This window comes from Microcaecilia unicolor, chromosome 1 (genome assembly GCF_901765095.1).
Source record: "Microcaecilia unicolor chromosome 1, aMicUni1.1, whole genome shotgun sequence".
NCBI classification, from domain to species: domain Eukaryota; kingdom Metazoa; phylum Chordata; class Amphibia; order Gymnophiona; family Siphonopidae; genus Microcaecilia; species Microcaecilia unicolor.
The window spans coordinates 18,539,819-18,560,212 of record NC_044031.1 but is presented as its reverse complement, the minus strand read 5'-3'; the positions used below and the strand labels follow the sequence as shown (position 1 = coordinate 18,560,212).

The 20,394-nt window shown below is 41.4% G+C and overlaps 1 protein-coding gene across 1 annotated transcript in view; it reads right to left on the bottom strand.

Annotated features, from left to right (window-relative positions):
- LOC115457277 (zinc finger protein 2-like) overlaps nucleotides 1-20,055 on the bottom strand; it is a 36,472-nt gene extending 16,417 nt beyond the window's left edge. The window contains exons 1-3 of the mRNA XM_030187042.1: nucleotides 19,960-20,055; nucleotides 12,209-12,335; nucleotides 9,068-9,178 (exon numbers count right to left, since the gene is read on the bottom strand). Coding sequence (XP_030042902.1) covers nucleotides 9,068-9,178; nucleotides 12,209-12,335; nucleotides 19,960-19,986 — 265 coding nt within the window. The 5' untranslated portion in view covers nucleotides 19,987-20,055. The remainder of the gene's footprint in view (nucleotides 1-9,067; nucleotides 9,179-12,208; nucleotides 12,336-19,959) is intronic.
- Nucleotides 20,056-20,394: the final 339 nt, after the last annotated feature.

The following is a 20,394-nucleotide window of genomic DNA, read 5'->3' as shown; positions in this document are numbered from 1 at the left end:
CTTTTAAACCCAGATATGCCAGATGCTGTTACTAAATCCTCCGGCAACAAGTTCCAGAAATACTTTTAGCAAACATAGGAGGAAAAATAATTTTTTCACTCAGCAGATAGTGTATCTGGGTGTAAAAAAAAAAAAAGTTTCTGGCAGGTACATAAGAACATAAAATTAGCCATACTGGGTCGGGTCAGACCAATGGTCAATCGAGCCCAGTATCCTGCTTCCAGCAGTGGCCAAACCAGGTCACAAGTACCTGGCAGAAACCCAATTAGTAGCAACAGTCCATGTTACCAATCCCAGGGCAAGCAGTGCCTTCCCCATGTCTGCCTCAATAGCAGACTATGGACTTTTCCTCCAGGAACTTGTCCAAACCTTTTTTTAAACCCAGATACGCTAACCGCTGTTACCACATCCTCCAGCAATGAGTTCCAGAGCTTAACTCTTCATTCAGTGAAAAAAATATTTCCTCCTATTTGTTTTAAAAGTATTTCCATGTAACTTCATTGAGTGTCCCCTGGTCTTTGTAGTTTTTGAAAGTGTGAAAAATCGATTCACTTTTACCCATTCTACTCCACTCAGGATTTTGTAGACTTCTTTTGTGAAAATATCTTTATTAACACCGATAGCACCGTGCAAAGCACCACACTAGTACAAACAATATTCATACTGTCAAAAACAAACCACAACTGAATAACATCATCAGGATAACCAACAAAGTACATTCTAGGTCCTTATAGCCCAACAGGGACCACTGGTGAGGATTTTATTTTTAAAGAACTCCCATACAGCATCACCCCACTCCCCAACCCACTCTCTAACCCCACCACCACTCTTTCCCCCCACCCACCCCACAGGCTTCTTCATAGCATTGAAAAGAAAGATACTCGCTATAGCTTAAGAGACCATATGCAGTTCTAAAAACCTTTCCTACAGTTCACAGTATTGTTGACGGCCTGGAGGAATGGGAGGCCTATACTGAGAAGCAATCCATGTCGTCATCACGTTCATCAAGTTTATCCATGCAGCAGGCGAGGGTGCCTCCAGAGTTACCCAGGATTTTGAAGACTTCAATCATATCCCCCCTCAGCCGTCTCTTTTCCAAGCTGAAGAGCCCTAACCTCTTTAGCCTTTCCTCATACGACAGGAGTTCCATCCCCTTTATCATTTTAGCTGTTCTTCTTTGAACCTTTTCTAATTCTGCTCTCTTTTTTGAGATAAGGCAACCAGAATTGAACACCATAGAGCACTACAGAGGCATTATAGTATTTTTGGTCTTATTTTGCATCCCTTTCCTAATAATTCCTAGCATCCTGTTTGCTTTTTTGGCTGTTACCACACACTGGGCGGAAGAATTCAATGTATTGACTACAATGACACCCGGATATTTTTCTTTGTGCTGACTCCTAAGGTGAAACCTAAGACCCAGTAGTTATGATTTAGATTATTCTTTCCACTGTGCATCACCTTGTACTTGTCCACATTACATTTTCATTTGCCCAGTTTTCTAATTTCCTAAGGTCCTCCTGCAATTTCTCACAGTTCATGTGTGATTTAACAACTTTGAATAGTTTTGTGTCATCTGCAAATTTAGGGGTTGTTTACAAAAGCTTAGCTCGAGTTATCTGCAGCAGGGCCCATAGGAATAAAATGGGCCCTGCTGCAAATAATTTATTTATTTTTAGCATTTGTATCCCACATTTTCCCACCTATTTGCAGGCTCAATGTGGCTTACATTGTTCCGTAATGGTGATTACCAATTCCGGAAAAGAGAAATACATAGTTAAGGTATAGGAGACAGAGTGGGTTAAGTATTCAGGTAAGGAAAGTTCATTGTATAACAACAAATAAGAGTATTGGATTGAACTTCATTTGTGATAAATTTGTTTGAGCTACATTTTAGTAAACAGGGGGGTTAATCACCTCACTAGTCATTCCTATTTCCAGATCATTTATAAATATGTTAAAAGGCGATAGAGGTCACGTGACGCTATGTACCGGAGCGGTCGAGGCTAGACTAGCTCCAGGTACCTCCTTGTAATTCCCATCGAATTAACTCCAGAAACAAGGCGGTGTGAACCACAATTGCTAGCGGAAAGCTGACACATTAAGATTCTGCGGCCGAAAGAGAAATTGATAGCAGGTATGACGGCTAAATCGCTAAAAAAGGACAGAGACAAGAGTAAAGCGCTGGAAGACAAAATGGCGGCCCCAGCGAGCCCGCCAACCTCTGCAGTCGGGTCGGCGTGGGCAGCGGAGATTGTGGGAGAGGTGACGACCGCGATGGAGGCGATCCTAGATAAAAAGTTGGAAGGCTTGAATTCAAAACTGGAGGGATTACAAAATCATATGGCGCAATTGAGCCAAGACCTGGTAGCGTACCAACAGCGCACGGGGGCCCTGGAAGACCGTACAGGAGTTGTAGAAGAAAAATATGCTAAACTTCAAAAGCTGGTAGAAGACCAAGCTGAGAAACTCGAGGATCTAGAAACAGATCCCGACGTAATAACTTACGCTTCGTGGGGCTCCCCGAAGAAATCAGCGATAAAGAACTACGTACTTTCCTTGAAACATGGCTGATGAAAGAACTAAAATTGAGCACAGAGCTGGGCCCGTTGCAAATTGAAAGAGCACACCGCATGGGGATACAGAGAGCGGGTGACGCCAGACCCAGGATAGTTATCTGCCGTTTCCTGAATTTTGTTCAAAAAACAGCGATATTGCAAGCTATGAGAGGAGGTATGGCTCTTAAATACAATAACCAAAAAATCCTTTGCTTCCAGGACTACTCGGCGGCAGTTGCGGCGAAGAGAAGGAGCTTTTCACCAATTTGCTCCCAATTAATCCAACATAAGGTTAAATTTACCTTGCTGTACCCGGCGAAACTACGGGTAACCCATCAGTCTGCGACGAAAACCTATGAAACAACACAAGCGGCACAAGACTTTGTAAAACAACTGCTGCAGACGAGAGATGAATAAGGTAAAGAAAGGCACATGTTACAACTGAAAGTTATTCAAGTAAGAATTGCTTCCTTTGGCGGCAAGCGGCGGACATTTACAATGCGCAGAATAATTTTAAGTAAGTTTTGAAGTATGATCTGCTGCTGACTCCTGGACAAAAGAGGAGCATTGGGATGCGAATTAAAAGACAATGGAGAAACTAATTGGAGCTCCATAGAAGTAATATTTGTAACTATACTGGGATGTTGGCAACTCTGAAATATAATAGAAGTGGACATATTAGTGAGAATGACCAGCAGGCTTCGGAGAAATAGATTGGAGAGAAGCAGGAGAGAAAGGGACTGCTATAAGAGGACTAAAGAGATCAAGATTTAAATCCTCCGGCTTTGCTGAGTTATTACAGAACAAATGGTTTAATTATCTGATCGGCTGATTGACCCAACACCAAGGAGGTGAAATACAGTCTGTTAAAGTTGGGAACCAAGCCTATGGATGAAGACATGATGATATGCGGAAGAGAGTTGAGATAACTGTTTTGGTTTTATATACTTCTGCACTTCATTGCAGGCTAACAGAACTGAGAGAATAATCAAAGAATGGTTGAAATGGTAAAATTGTTTGACAGTTATAGGAAGTTGTAGTAGGTTCACATGATTGGAGCATTTTTGCGGGATAATGTATGGGAAAACTGTAAACTTTAAATCTGGGAAAAGGGAGTTAAAGGGAATATAGAGGCTCTTACATGTAAATGAGAGTACAAGTTAAACCGGTTTAAGGAGCGGGGAATAGCAAGGGGGGGGGTCAAACGTGACTAAATTCCGTGGGGGGAATTAGCAGGGATAATAAAAGGGGATGGGGAGGGGGATCTGGGAGGAGAAGGGGAGTTATAAGGGAAGGGGATTCAGATTGTCATAAGACGGAAAACTCAAAGGGTAAATATAAACACTACAGAGGTAAAGAGGAATTGGAACACACTAACCTACAGCACACAGAGGTAACTGAGAGGGGTCATGGGCTGGGGTGGCCTCTTTCAGAAGATAAAAGGTTTCAATGGCAAATAGGATGCTTTTATGTTCCTTAAATGATAAAAATTGTAACATGGAATGTGGGTGGTATTAATTCACCCATCAAAAGATCAAAAATTTTGAAATATCTGCAAAGAATTCAAGCTGACATAGCTCTTTTACAAGAAACACATCTCTCGGATAAAGAACATGAAAAGCTGGCTAGGTGGTGGGTAGGACAGTGTGTAGCCGCACCAGCTAAAGGGAAAAAGGGAGGAGTAGCTATTCTAATCAGGAAAGGGCTGGTGACAGAAATGAGTGATGTGACTAAAGATCAAGAGGGGCGCTATGTTTTTGGTAAGGTGATAATAGCAAGACAGCAGGTACTATTAGGCAGCATATATGCTCCCAACCACTTTGAGGCTCAATTTTACAGAAGTTTGGTGGACATACTTACTGCAGTAGACCCCATCCCATTAATCCTAGGAGGGGACTTTAACATGGTGTGTGACCCAGAACTGGATAAATCTCAGCCTCCTCCTACGCTAAAACACTGGCCCTCGAGAGGGCTGCCCAATCTTTGCACTGTATTAGACCTGTTAGATGTATGGAGAGTGTTACATCCACAAGATAGGGACTATACTCATATATCAAGGGCGCATAATACCCAATCGAGGATAGATTATATACTGATGTCTCGATCACTGCTGGGAGGGGTTAGAGAGTCGAGAATAGGACCATACGCTATTTCAGACCACGCAGAAGTATGGGTGAAGTGGCAACCAACGGGGATGGAAGAGAAAATGAGATGGTGGTCTTTTCCGAGCTATTTAGTCAAAGATATAGGCTTTAAAGAGGGATTGTTGGCTAAATGGGATGAATATAAAGCTACTAATGAAAACTCAGTTGAGAGTGCCTCCTCTTATTGGGAAGCAGCCAAGGCTGTCATGAGAGGAGAAATGATCAGCTATGTCAGCCATTTTAAAAAAGCAAGGGACAAAGAAATTTTGAGATTAGAGGCCCAGATTCGTACGTTACGGAAAAGATTTGGTGAAACTCCAAACGTTCATACTAGAAAGGAGCTCCTAGGGGCACAGGTGATGCTGAACACGCTGATCCATGAACGTGAGGTGAAATCACAAACCTATTATAAATTTCAATTATACAAATTTGGGGGTAAAGGTGGGAAGATGATGGCGCGACTTATAGCTCGGAAACAGGCTACCCGTACAGTAACAGCTTTGAAAGATCAGACAGGTAAACTATGCCATTCGGACGTGGAAATCCGAGATATTTTCCAGAACTTCTATCAGCAATTATATGCAGAAAGGGATAATTCAGGCCTTGACAGTACTTTATATTTGGACAATCTGGATTCTCCGAGACTGACTGATGGGGAGAGAGATCAGCTCAATGCCCCTATATCTAGTGATGAGGTGGGATGGGCCATTGGAAGTAGTCAATCAGGGAAAACTCCTGGACCGGATGGTTTGAAGATAGAGTTTTATAAATTGATGGGAGAGACCATTCTGCCACCAATGGTGGAAGCATATAATGAATGGGTGGAGAAGGGGTCACTGCCAGACCAATTGAATATAGCGCGTATCATATTAATCCCGAAACCCAAGAGGGATGTGACTTTACCTGAATCTTATAGACCCATATCATTATTAAACTGTGAAGTTAAAATTTTTGCAAAGATACTGGCAAACAGAATGGGTCGAGTGTTGCCAAGACTGGTGCACGAAGCACAGGTGGGTTTTGTTAAAGGTCGAGTGGTATCTAAGAATCTCAGGCGGATTCTCTTTGGAACAGATTGGTAAGGCAAATAGATCAGCACTCGTAGTAAGCTTTGATGCGGAAAAGGCCTTTGATCGTGTGAAATGGGAGTTTCTGTTCACAGTAATGGAAAAATATGGATTTGACGGATGGTTTTTGGGAGCGGTTAATTCTCTTTACACCTCACCAAAAGCGAGAGTGATGGTGAATGGTAATTGTTCAGAAAATGTGAGGATAGAGAGAGGAACTCGTCAAGGTTGCCCCTTGTCACCGTTATTGTTTGCATTGTATTTGGACCCATTGATAAGAGCGGTATATTCTAATGCAGAAATTCATGGGGTAATCTTGGGTACGGTAAAATTCAAATTGGCGGCCTTTGCTGATGACTTGTTAGTTGTGATCACGAGACCGGAGACATCGTTACCAGCTTTATTAGAAGCATTTCAAGAATTTGGGGATTTCTCCGGTCTTAAGTTAAATCTGGAAAAGTCAGAGGCACTGGCTGTGGACGAAGAGATGAATAGAACCTGGCCAGGGATGTTCCCGTTGCGGTGGGCAAGGGGGCACTTCCGCTATTTAGGAATCTTGCTATCAACGAAGACTAGGGACCTTTATAAACTTAATATAAAACAACTTTTGGCTCAAACTAAACAACAGCTGGAAAAATGGGAAACCTTGCCACTTTCTTTGATAGGTCGTTTGGGGCTTATACGTATGGTAATTCTCCCTCGCTGGCTATACGTCATGCAAACCCTTCCCCTTAGGCTGTTGAACAAAGATCTGAAAACGTTCTACAGACTGGTAATGAGATTTTGCTGGGCGAACAAAAAGGCGAAAATGAAATTCCAGCTGCTATGGGGGGGTTGGTCACAGGGGGGACTAGGCTTGCCTAACATGAAACTATATAATATGGCATGTTTATTGAGACATATTAGAGATTGGCTTTTTGAATCGAATAGTTATACCCCCCTAGAGATGGAAGAGGCATACTATGCTCCATATCGTTTGGTGTCATTGTTGCAAGTGGAGAGATCTTTGATCCCTAAACATCTAAGTCACAGTTTGTTGTTGACGCCGCTACGTGAGGCGTGGCAGTTTCTGGGAAAATGTCTGGAAGTGGACACTGAAGTCACGGAATTAATGACCATTCGGGGGAACCCTAAATTTGTGTCAGGCTTGGAGAATCCAGCATTTAAAAGATGGGCGGAAAGAGGAATAATGTATTTGGAAGATATAATGGGCGAGGAAGGGCAGATAAAATCGCGAGAACAAATACTGGGTAATGAGCCGATGCAATGGGGGGACACTTTTGCTTATTGCCAGCTGAAACATTTTATACATTCTTTAGATGGGGAGAAATTGAGACAAAAATCAGGGTCCAAGTTGAAAGAATTCTTTGAGGAAATCTCGGACACTGAGCCATCAGTCTCTGAAGTGTATAAGGCATTAGGTTCGGTGGGGATGAATAAAAACTTGAAAATAGTTAAAGAACGGTGGGAGAAAGATTTGGGAATAGCCCTCCCCAATTGGGACATTAACAGACAAGTGAAGGGTATTGCAAATTTAGTAAGTGGAGCCCAATATCGGGAATGTGCATTTCGGGTACTTCATAGAGCCTACTTCACACAAGTTCAACTAGCAAAATGTGGGGGAACACAAAATGCAATATGCTTACGATGTAAAATCACAGAAAACTCATTCTATCATGCATTTTGGAGTTGTGAAGTCATACAGGGCTTCTGGTCTAGAGTGGCCAACTATCTGTCAAACCTGCTGTCTTGTGAAATAATAGGAACCCCCTCACAAATGTTGCTGGATATCTATGGGTCATTTAGAGGGAATACTTCAGAGGAAACATTATTTTTTCGTAAGGGATGTCTTCTGGCAAAGAAATGCATACTTCAAAATTGGACCTCGGAGGCTGTGCCGGAATTCTGGCACTGGCGGAATATGGTGCATCAGCTTCTGATGTGGGAGGCCAGAGAAGCCAGGGGATCCCCAAAACGAAAGAATCAGTTTTTGAAGATCTGGGGAAAATATATAGATACCCTATCAGCTAAGGGTAAGAGTTTTGTGCTTAATGTGCTGTAGACACTATATTGAAGTTGTGAGTGGGATAGTTCCTCTTTAAGATGATTGTGAGTTTTCCGGGGGGAGGGAGGTTAATAGGAGGGTTAACAGGAAGGGAGGGGGGAGGTTAGGGAGTAGGGGGGATTAGGGAAAGGGGGGGGGGAACGGGGGGAAAAGGAACACAAAGTGAAAACAGTAGGTCCAATTTGTTTGCTGGTTGTTTAGAAGGGAATGATATGACTGAATGTATATATTGAATATTTGATGTTGACACAATGTACACTGTTTTCAATAAAAACCGTTGAAATATAAATATGTTAAAAGGCACCAGTCTCAGTACAGATCCCTGGGGCACTCCACTATTCACCCTCCTCCATTGACAGAACTGGCCATTTAACTCTATGATCTGTTTTCTATCTCTTAACTAGTTCCCAATCCACAACAGAAATTGCCTCCTATCCCATGGCTTTTTTATTTTTTCAGGAGTCTCTTGTGAGGAACTTTGGTCAGAAGCTTTCTGAAAATCTAGATAAACTACATCAACCGGTTCACTTTTACACACATGTTTATTCAAAGAAATGAAGCAAATTTGTAAGGCAAGATTGGCTGAATCCATGTTGACTCTGTCCTATTAAACCATCTTTGTCTATGTGTTCAGTAATTTTATTCTTTATAATAGTTGTATTATTTTGCCCGGCACTGATGCCAGGCTTACCGGTCTGTAATTTCCTGGTTCATCCCTGGATCCTTTTTAAAAAATTGGCTTCACATTGGCCACCTTCTAACCTTCAGGCACTACAGACAGTTTAAATGAGAAATTACACGTCACTAATAGCAGATCTGTAATTTCTTGTTTGAGTTGAATATGGTTCAGTACACTTTCCAGGTTCACCGAGATTTGCTTCAGTATTTCCATATCGTTACCCTTGAAAACCATTTTTGGCATAGGTAGACCTCTTGCATCCTCTTCAGTAAAGACCAAAGCAAGGATTTCAGTCTCTCTGCTATGGTCTTGCCCTCCCTGGGTGCCCTTTTTACTCCTTACTCTATACAGTATTTATTACCTGTATTCTGTAATATCTCCTGTTACGCTGTACAGTATTATTACTCACCTATATTTGGGAATATCTCATGTTACTCTGTACAGTATTTATTATTACTCATCGATGTTCTGTACTACTTCTTACTCTGTACAGTATTATTACTCATTTGTACTCTGTATTACCTCCTATTACTCTGTGCAGTATTATTACTCACCTGTGTCTGATAGAGTAACTTCTTTCTCTCTTGACTCATGGGGATCCCAGACATATGGCTCTTCCTCCTGTTTAATCCTTGTTAATATATCAGGACTTTTCCTGTCATAGCCTGTTTCCAGGGATAAAAAATAATATTAGTTGTATTTTCCTTATATTCACAGAAAAACAGATAGCAGTAGGTCTCAAGGAGCAGGATATGATCGGGGAAGGAAAGGAGACCTATTACCAGCGATCGTAAAGCAGTGGAATCTGAAGGTTGTTATACTTCACTTCAAGTACTCTGGTACTACTACTACTATTTAACATTTCTAGAGCGCTACAAAGTGTACGCAGCGCTGTACAAACACAGAAGAAAGACAGTCCCTGCTCAAAGAGCTTACAATCTAATAGACAAAAAGTAAAGCATTTAAATTTAAAATATTTAAGCAGTCAAGCACAAGAGAACAGTCACAGAAGGACAGAAGATGTTGAAGGGTGGTCAGTGTGATTAGGTGTAACTCTGGTTGGAGTAGTGGGAGAAGGTGATAGAAGAATAGAAATGGGTGAGGTAAAGTAATGAGTGGGTTGATAGGGAGGTTATATAAGACATGTCACTCTAGGGGTGGGTGGGTAGAGGGGTAGGGTGGGTAGGATTAAGTCTAAAGCAGGAGAAGGTATTCTCTGCAGCCTATCTGTGAGATGGAAAATGCTCTCTGAAGCTGCTGCTATAAGTTGTTAGTTTTCTCTCCCTGAAAGAGATCCAAGCCACACCCACGAAGTTCAAACTGTCAGTGGGGAGGGTGAGGGGAGGAAATGGCAGTGCTTGATGAAAAAGAGAGCTCAGTTTGATAGGAGATATACTATAGCTGAACAAATCACGAGTTACTTATTATAAGAATGCCTATCACTTAAGAAAAGGGGGCTATGAGTGTTTGAAATTGACCACGTATATTTTCAATAAGCTGCACACTAAGATATGTTAGTATTAAGAATTGATTTAGGAGACTCTAGCAAGACTAGGGACTGCTTAGCCCTTCAGCTCCCTTTCAGATCAACATATTTACACTCCCATCGCTGCTGTCACAAGCCGATTCAGGGTTACGCTAGTATTGTACAATGGCACCTGGGTGCTCTGGTGTCATTATAAAATGCTCTCCTATCACACGTTACCAGGGTGCCCAACTGGAGGAGGCCTAATGGTTAGTTTAATGGGCTTTGATCCTGGCAACCTGGGTTCGATTCCCACTGCAGCTCCTTGGGCAAGTCACTTAACTCTCTATTGATTGTGAGCTCTCTAGGGATAGAGAAAGTACCTGCATATAATGTGTATAGTGCTGCGTATGTCTAGTAGCCCTACAGAAATGATTAGTAGTAGTAGCTGCCCCATTACCCTCAAAGGTCGACGATCTCAACATTTAGGTCGACCATCTCTTAGGTCGACCTAAATGTTGAGATTTGGGCGTCCCTAACCGTATTATCGAAACGAAAGATGGATGCCCATCTTGTTTCAATAATACGGGATGACCCGCCCCTTCACAGGGACATCCTCAGAGATGGACGCGAAAATACCCCTCTAGGTGTATTAAAATAGCAATCATCCCTGGTAGGTCCTATGGTCTGATCAGCCGTGGGTGTTTATAAAAATATCAGGGTATAACACAGAGTTCCTAGTAGGTCCTAAGTCTCGTTTGTCAGAATAGGTGTTTTAAAATACTAGGTTTCCAATATACAGATAATGGCTACGCCTCTTGAGAAGGTAATTACATTATCCAGACTGCAGCGGCCTAAAATACAAATCTACCTACGCATCCAACTTCTCCTTCATAGGCACACAACTTTGGAATGCACTACCCAAAATCTTAAAATCAACTCAGAATCATCTAAATTCCAGAAAATTATTGAAGACCACCTTGTTCAAGAAGGCTTACCTTCCAGACTCAACCTATATGACCTCTTCTTGGTTTCAACAAAATTCATTGACCCTTTTATCTTGTATTATCTTTGTTGTTTTATATGATACCTATTTGATTACTATCTTACTATTACATTGTTTAATTGTACTTTTCTGAACTGTAGCCTACCTACGGTTATGTGTAAGCCACATTGAGCCTACAACTAGTGGGAAAATGTGGGGTATAAATGTGTTAAATACATAAATAAATTACAGAATTGCCTCCTTTCCATTGGATTCTATATAGCGTGACTAGCATTCCACGATGAAATCCAGCCATATTCTATAACAACGTGCATAACTTAATTGGCTTAACAAGCCAATCAACATTGTTAACAGCGCTTAACAAGGAATAACGAGCAATAATTAGAATTTATGCTCACAAATCACTGACTGTAATCTGTAATGCATTACACCTAAATTTTAATGCACGTATGGTTATGGGTGGAGAAATGGGCGTTTCGTGATATGATGATTAAGGCACTACCCTTGTTACTGCCGGATTCACACAGGAGGAGCTGCAGGAGGGATTTAGAGCTAGAAAAAGGGGAGGAATACCCAGAACGGAGTCCCTGGATTGGAAAGGGATTTTTCCATATGCTGTAGCAGTCCTGCGGCTGGCAGGTACTAGGGTGGGGGGAATGTCAGCCCTTAAGGGCTATTAGTGGGAAGAAGGAAGCTGTCCCTGGCAAACCCTCCACTTGTATCAGGAATTTACCTTTAAAAATGATGTCTCCTCTTTTCCTTAATGGACACCATTTTTAGTGCTCTCTCTGCCTCTAACTAAACACAAATAATAGCCGGTGATGATTTCTCATATTGTCTTATCATATGGTGATCCTGGAGACAATTCTGCAACTTCACAGGCAGCCCACAGTGTCAGACAGTGTCATAAGCTGATGAGAGGTCTATGAACAAGTTCAACACTTTTCACTGGTCTCAAAAGGCTGCTTTGACATAATCTGTTACAGCCAGGTCCTGAGCATTTATGTTGCTCTTTTCCATGATTTGTAGGACACACAGAAAGGTCTTAGAGTGCCTCAGTCCTGCCCTCACACTGACATCTTAAGACAGAGAGCAGGGCCAAGAGAAATCCTGATCACACCTGGAAGTTTCAGAAGTGGAGAAGATACAGAAAATATTTCACATTTCTTTTAATAAATCAGACGCTGTTTCTCTTTACAAAAAATGCACATAAAGAATTCTTACCGAGAGAAATCAGGGTCTCATAATTCTCCTTCATCACATCCCTGTAAAGTTCCTTCTGCCCTTCATCTAAATATTCCCACTCCTCTTGGGAGAAAGAGACAGCGATGTCCTCAAACGTCATCGGCATCTGAAATACAAACCAGAAACACAGAAAGCATTAGGTTTCAACTAGATTTCTTCATTTTGGAGATGTAGGTGGCCTTTGTAGGCTTAAAATGCTAAGTTACATGTGGAAATCAACTTACAAGAATAAGTAGCGATTTTAGGAAAGGAGGCTACTTATATGTGGAAGTGACAGCACAGGGAAATGTTTCGAGAGCATGTTCTGGGTGTGGGTTGGGTGATCCTTCACCGTACATGAGTATTTTGTATTATATAATACTAATCAGCAATAGAAGTTGGTGGAGCAACTCTTAATGAAATCTACAACTGTCTAACTCACACCAATTTATTTTTTGCAATCAGAGGATTTATGAATAAGATTATGCACGTGGAGGAAGAAGAAGCCTCAGTCGACCCTCACCAATTTCTATAGAGTGTACTGCTATGGATTTACAGCCTGTCTCACTAACACAGACTACTCAATAATTACCGTGGATTCTTTTGGATTCGTATTAGGTAAATGAGACCTTTATTAGAGGTGTCACAATCTACAATGATTAAGATATATATATACAATGATTAAATCATCTGACTAAAAGAAAGCTATAAGACAGATATATACATATTATACATACATCATCACTGGTCAGAAATTTCAGACCCTTATCTCATCAGCTGGGAGGCCCGTTGCAGCAAAAGCCCGAAGTCTCCTTATGACCAGGAACAAGTAAGTCCTCTGCGCGATACGTCTACCCACAGATGAGCCTCAAAACTCTGCTGCAACAAACCCCCCTTTTTATAAGGCTTAGAACTCATGTTCAGAGCTAAGGAAAATTACAGAATGCTTCTCTGTTTAGGTAAACAAGCCATACTGTGGGAATGTGGTCACATGCTTTCTGAGTCCAGATGGCCAGGCTGAACTCCGAAAACAAGCACCATCCTCCTCTTCACATACCAAATTAATTAGAGCTGTGTCTTACCTTCTGCATTCCAACTTATTTTCACACAATCAAAGTTAAACAATCATTTTTAAACAGAATTACTTCTAATCAACAATACAGACCCCAACCCAAGTGCACTGGTCGGTCAAGACAGAGTTGAAAAACAATCTTTAAAATTCACTTTTATTACACCGCGGCTTTCTAAAAGGACTCCTAAATGCCCCTCTCTAATTCTGTTTTATATAATGCTATCAAGAAAACCATGAAAAATGCTACAAAAACATTTTTTTCAGAAATATCTTTTAAGAAGAGTGCCCTCAGAGATATCCACTTTCTTTAACGGTTAATAATAACCTTTGCCTAGTGGTATTGCACTTCATTCATCGAGCTACTCTTCATTTAATGCCATACTTGTGCTATTTGTGTCACTTGTGATTATGTGATCAAACATGAAAAACTCTGATAAACCTTCACAAACGATGGCCAGCTGCCACTACATTAAAGTTGCAAAATGAAAATAAAAATAAACTTATCTTTTGAGTCCATATCCTTGCTGTCTGGATGCTCAGGGCTCCCAAGATGCAATAACAAAGGACTGCTCTCCCCTGGAATCGCCCATCACCGCGGGTTTCGAACTGCTTTCCTCAGGGACTTGGGTTAAAGCTGTCACCGATTTTGGAATAGAGTGCTAACACGTGTACTGTAGAAAATTTCCACATCAGCGTTTATACCTGCAGGTCACTCTAAGGAATGCTACTCTTTTGTTCTTGCTTTCGTAAAATGGCTTTGTCTGACGTGTATGTGAAACCATAGCATTATATTTTTAAAGATTCAATAAACACTCCTGGTGGCTCACCTAACCAATCAAGTTTTCAGGACATCCACAATGAATATGCATGACATAAATTTGCATATTAACTAAGGCCTCTTGTCTCCAATCTCAAGTATTCTGGTAATACTGAAAACCCGACTGGCCAGCTGTGCCTCCAGGAGAGGGTTGGAAAGTATTGTGCTAAGGCAATGATGTTTCATTGCTTATTATGTTTTTATAGATTGTAAACGATCCCGATGCAGCCTTGAGTGCCTAAACTTGACCGAGTCGGGCTATTTTGGCATATTTTCTGAAAACTCGACCTGAAATCTTCTTCTACCCTGGATTTAGCTCCTTCAACTACTATCACAAATGGAAGAAGCAACAGAAAATTATATTGAGCTTTCATTAGTGGCTCTGAAAGTATTAAGGGCAGTTTTCAAAGCAATTTGTCCAGGTAACTAAATTCCCTCCACCTTGTATGTACACAGGTACATTCGTACCACTAAACTTCTCCACTGCAGCCCAAATTTACAAAGGGAAATAGAAACACAAACACAGTTACTCTTGCTGTTCAGACAGCCAGACACACACTCTCTCTTCTGCTACTGTGCTGCTCATGTGCTCATTTAGTGAGCGTCCCCGCACCCCCCCCAGCCAATGCTACCCACAATCATGTAAAGTTCTTGCACTTCCTTCCAGCAGTTTTCCTCGTCCTACACAAATCTCCTTACACTTTGTATTGATAATGAATGCCCTGTAGTATGAATCGAAGGTACCGAATGCAGCTCTCCATTTACTTACGCCACTTAAATTTGGGACATGAACAGTTCTAGCAGTTGTATTTGGTCCATTGGAGCAGACAGGGAAATAGAAGTCATAGTGGTGAGTGAATGAAGTTGAGTTAATAACAATTCCAAGTAATTATCAGCACCCCGAAATAGAGAAGACAATTTCGAGAGGAAGATGGCAAAAGGAATACTTACATTCAGTATGTCATCAATGATGTCGGCATAATGGACATAACGGCAATGAAAATACACCAGTGCTACTTCACAAACTGCCTAATTGCAAATAGGAAGAGCTGGTTAATGCATAAAGTTGAAACTCTCAAAGTGGTCAAGGATTGACTGAAGGTGTGAATGTCTTTGGTTTTTCTGAATGGCATGAACAGATTATCCAATATGATAGAAATTTATAATGAAGCACAATAATAGATCACCATATGAGCAACAAATATAAAGGAATGATCCATGCGTGTGCTTAGGAAATATAATGAAAATAAAAAAGGTGGGAATATGAACCAGACTAGCCAAAAACTGGAACCAAAATGAAATTTAATAAATATTAAAATAAACAACGTTTAATAATTTTCAAACTAAAGATAATAAAAGAATTCCACATTAAAAGTGACTCGACACAACGTTGTGTTTCAGCCAGATGGCCTACATCAGGACTCTTATAACTGAGATCAACAGTGAAGTAAGATCATAAATTGATGTTATGAAGAAATCTCAAATCACAAATGAAAAATCTGCAGACAAGGACTTAAAAGTGGTCTTGAAAAAGACCGTTTTGTAAATAATCCGTCTGTCACTGCACTCTGCAGAAAAGCGATTAAAGTGTTAGGAAATATATACATTGAGTTCAGAAGAAGAGGGTAACCTGCACATTTCTTAGGCATTTATTATCCCACAAGACTGAATGCAAGAACAGTGAAGTATGAGGCTATAATTTATTATTAAAGCCATAATTATATGGAACACCATATGTTGCAAGAAGGAAATACCTAAACAACCTTAATGTATAAAGCTGTACTGTAATGAAGTGGCATTGCAATAGGAGTTCTATCTATATGTTGAAAGTGCAACTCTAGCAGTCAAGTGCAATAAAAGTGCCCTTTAATTCTAGAAACTGCATCATTGCAAGTTGAGTATCCACTGATGACAGAAAAATTGTAAGCCACATTGAGCCTGCAAATAGGTAGGAAAATGTGGGATAAATAAATAAATAAATACAGTTGTAGAGATTGTAGAAAGTGATAAAGATTATCACCAATACATCCAGAAAGTAAGTGGAAGACTTCCATTGATGCACAAGTTGCTGCGATAGCAGGGAAATAAGTATAGATAGAAGAACTGTGGTTCTGGCACTTAATTAAAGGAGAAAACTGGTAGTAAAATATGACAGCGACTGCAGGACTCAAACCCACACTCTTGAGTTTCAATCTTCAGCAGGCAGAAGCTCTAACCATTAGGGTACAGCTCCGTAGTGATTACTGTGGAAAGAAAGTATCTGATTAAAGGCTTTAGATGTAAATCGAGATTCTGATTAGAAGCAGCAGGACCCTGTAATAGAATATAAATTTGGGAGAAGTTAGTGGGAGTTAAACTGTCAGCTTCTAAATTGTTCTGAAATCAGCCTGTTAAATAACAAAGCAATTCATTCGGATTGTTCCCTGTTGCCGAAGAAAGAATTAAGTGAACAGTTGAAGTACAGTTGCATCTGACTTCTTTGAGCTCTAGGCAAGTCCTGTATTTAGACAGATTGCGCGTCTAGAAATCAGAAACACCCAAGGAAGAGGCTTAAACTCTCTGATACAAACAATAAAACCAAACTGAATAAGTAGATCAAATATCTTTAGAGATGGCCCATCAGAAAAGAAAAAACACCAGCAATAATAGATGTGCATTGCTGACTGAGAACAAATGGGCAGAGGACATCAAGTAAGCACGTGTCTTGGTGTAGTACCTCTTTGGTGACTGATAGGATCATCTAGATCGAAGGTCACTCTTGAGTTCAATGGGTTCCTCCCAATATCTATGCATGTTTATGCCTTGAAGCTAATCTGATCCCCCAATGAAAAACACATGGAAAGGAACAGATAAACTAATAGTTGTGAATCCTAGTTGACGGCGAGGTCTCTTACCAACATCAACTCTGATAACTGCTTTTTTTATGTGTATGCACACCTATATCAGAGTTGTGGATGGCAGTTCACTGGTGAGGAGTGGCACTGCTTGGGTCTTGAACTCATTACCTTCTAGGTAACAGAGCATTGCTGTTACACTAGTACTATGACAGGTAGTGGCACTTTAAAAGTTGAAAAATCAGAGGGTCTTTGATGTTTGTTCGAAGTTGGTCTTGGCTTCCAGGAATCATCATATTGTTGAGCAGTGATCTTGCATTGCTCCAGTAGCCTCGGCATCGAGGAGTTATCATGTTGTTGAGCAGTGCATCCTGCATGCCTCCAGTAGGCTCATGTCAACGGCATGGTCGGCGCCGGACTTAGTGATTATTGTAGGAGGAACCGGATTCTGAACCTCGGGCGTTAGAGCAGAAGGGGAACAGAATCAGTAAGTGGCACTGTCACTTTAAAAGCTGAACTCCAAAAGTCTTTGATGTTTGCTCGAAGTCAGTATCAGCATCGAGGTGGAGCGGTTAGTCTGCTGGGTCCCTGCAGTACTATCGGAGCCCACAGAAGCATCTGATTTTGACTCTCTATCTGGAATACCCTGATCCTGTCCCCTGGGCATAGCAGCAAGGGGGAATACAGAATCTGCAGGCACATCAAAGAGAGAAACAGCTGATACCTGTACCGGCTTGATAATGTACTTAGTCTTTGCCATCTTTTTTGTTGAAGTAGAAATATCAGAGGCAGAGGTAGAGCTTGAGAGATCCTGCAACTTTAAAAGACGAATCTGCAAGGATTTGTCAGACATCTTCTGACAGCACAATCTGCCAGTATATGCTGCTGCCCCCAGACATCAGAGACATTGAACATGCGGGTCCGTGACTTACATCTTTCCCGAACTAGAACAGCTTTTAAAACCTGGTTTCTGTGACATTTTGGTCACAAGACTAAGAAAAACTGAGAAAATAAACAAATAAAATTATGAGGAGAATCTAAGAGTGGAGGAGTGGCCTAGTGGTTAAGGGGTGGACTTTGGAACTGAGGAACTGAGTTCAATTCCCACTTCAGGCACAGGCAGCTCCTTGCGACTCTGGGCAAGTCACTTAACCCTCCATTGCCCCATGTAAGCCGCATTGAGTCTGCCATGAGTGGGAAAGTGCAGGGTACAAATGTAACAAAACAAAAAAAAAGCACAGCAGGTTGTAACTGTACCGTGGAAAAAAATAAAACTGGTGTGACAGGGGGGCGTATCTGCTATTTATACTATGCTAAGGGCGGGAATGTTTGTGCAGAGAGCTCTTAGAGTTTTCTGTGCTATTGGAAGCCCGGGTCGGTAACGTTACGTCAATTGTGTGGCTAAATGATCACACTGTCCACGGAGAAAAAAAACGTGAAAAGGCTGCTGCAGTGTGTGCGCTTTTGAACCGCACTTGGGTGGGCGGGCCTGAGCTCAGTTTGGATGGGCCTGCCTGTAGCTATGCCCCTGGTCTGCTGAACTAGCCATCTCCTCCTCCTCTTGCCCCAGTCACTGAAATAAACCACCCCAAACACTGCCAAATGCAACTTGTGGTTCATTTAAAGCAGGGCCACCGATTAGGGCTCGGAAGGGCTCATAGCAAAACCTGAAGGTGCTGACAAACAGGTCACCCAAGATTTTGTTTTTTAATTAATCTCAGGCTGCAAAAGGTTTTCATGCATCACAACCTAAGTCTCTGGCCTTATAAACACTCTGGGACGCTTCACGTGTAGACAGTCAGTTCTGTAGGCTGTTCCCACTATTGTTCCCCTAGTTGGAGGGAGTGGGGAGGACAGTGGAGATCCGATAGGGATGTGACACCAGCTGCTGTTGGGTTGGGTCAGTTGTGGAAGAGTAGGGACTGGGGTCATGATAGCACCCGGCATCTTTTTCTTCTCTTTCCTGTCATGTTTATGTTTAGGCAGGTAATCAAGTGAAATAAACCTAAACTTGCTGAAATAGTAACTGGAGCTGTGCAGGCTCTGCCATGCCTGAGGGTAGCTATGTAGCGGTGGGGAAAGGGGAGAAGAATTCTGCTGCTCAAGTAGCACGAACATCTTTTAAAGTTGCTTTATCCATTTTTTTTTCAGCTTAAAACCTCAAGTGATCTACTCAGTGTTAACATTGCTATGTTTTTTTCAAGTAGATCTATTTGGGTTGGTTTTTTTTTTTTTTACCCATCTGTTTCTACCTGCTTCAATAGGGAATCTACTGGTTTTCCTTAACTGTTGAGTTTTTCCTACATTTTTTGAACCGTTTCAGTGCTATCATTATGCTAAGCAGGAAACTTAAGAACCTAGGTTTTTTAAAGGAACTCCGTGCATAACGGACTGTCCGTGAAGGTACACAGTGGCACGCACATCACATACACCATTCCCACCCACCACGCTTCCCAGGGCCATCACCCAGAAAAACCAAACCTAACTTGTTACTTGTTTCTGTCACTGCCCCCCCCCCCAAAAAAAAAGACAGACATGCACTTCTACCAATCCACAGTCTTCCTTCTCATCCTGTGCACTGTAGTCCCCCAGCACCAGGAATGACATGTCAAGAAAGGTCAGGTGAAGCTAGTGCAATGCATGTGACATGAACAGGATAAATTTAAGTCACTTGGACATATTCGGATCCTGTTTGAATTCAGCTATGTCTAGCTAGTTTTTTTTTTTTAATAAAGAACATTTTGAAACATTAATATATCAAATTCCATTTTGTACATTTAAAAGCAGGAACCTTTTCAGGGCCTCAGATATTGGGCAGCATCATACTGTAAGTTTAAAATGTCCTATTCTTTTCCTACTGATTTTTTGGGCAGCGGTCTGCAGAAGGAGCACCCTCTTCCTAGTCTTTCCATTTTGGCAGTGTGTATTTTACAAAAGGCCCAGCCTTGTGTTTTTATTTTATATCTAAAGCTAATTAAACCCGTGCGTAAAACAATTCTACATGCAAAGGATATTCAGGTTTCCTTACTGTCCGAGAAACGTCTGGAACCAGCATCTCTCCCAATTCCAAACTTCACCTCTGAGATGGCTGCACAAAGCCTCTGAAATACACAGGAAGCAGCAGGTAAGGATGCCAGAGTAAGGCTTGGAACACACTGAGCACACCAGAAGGAGGCTTGGAATTCATCAAGAGGTGCTATTGGAGCACCAGAATGAGGCTTAGAATACACTGAAAAAAACTATTGGAGCACCAGAATGAGGCTTGGAATATACTGAGAAAGACTATTGAAGCACCAGAATGAGGCTTGTAATACACTGAGAGAAACTATTGGAACACCAGAATGAGGCTTAGAATATACTGCGAGAGAGACTATTGAAGCACCGAGAGATTATTGGTGTACCAGAATGAGGCTTGGAATGCACTGAGAGACTATACTACTGGAGCACTAGAATAAAGGCTTGA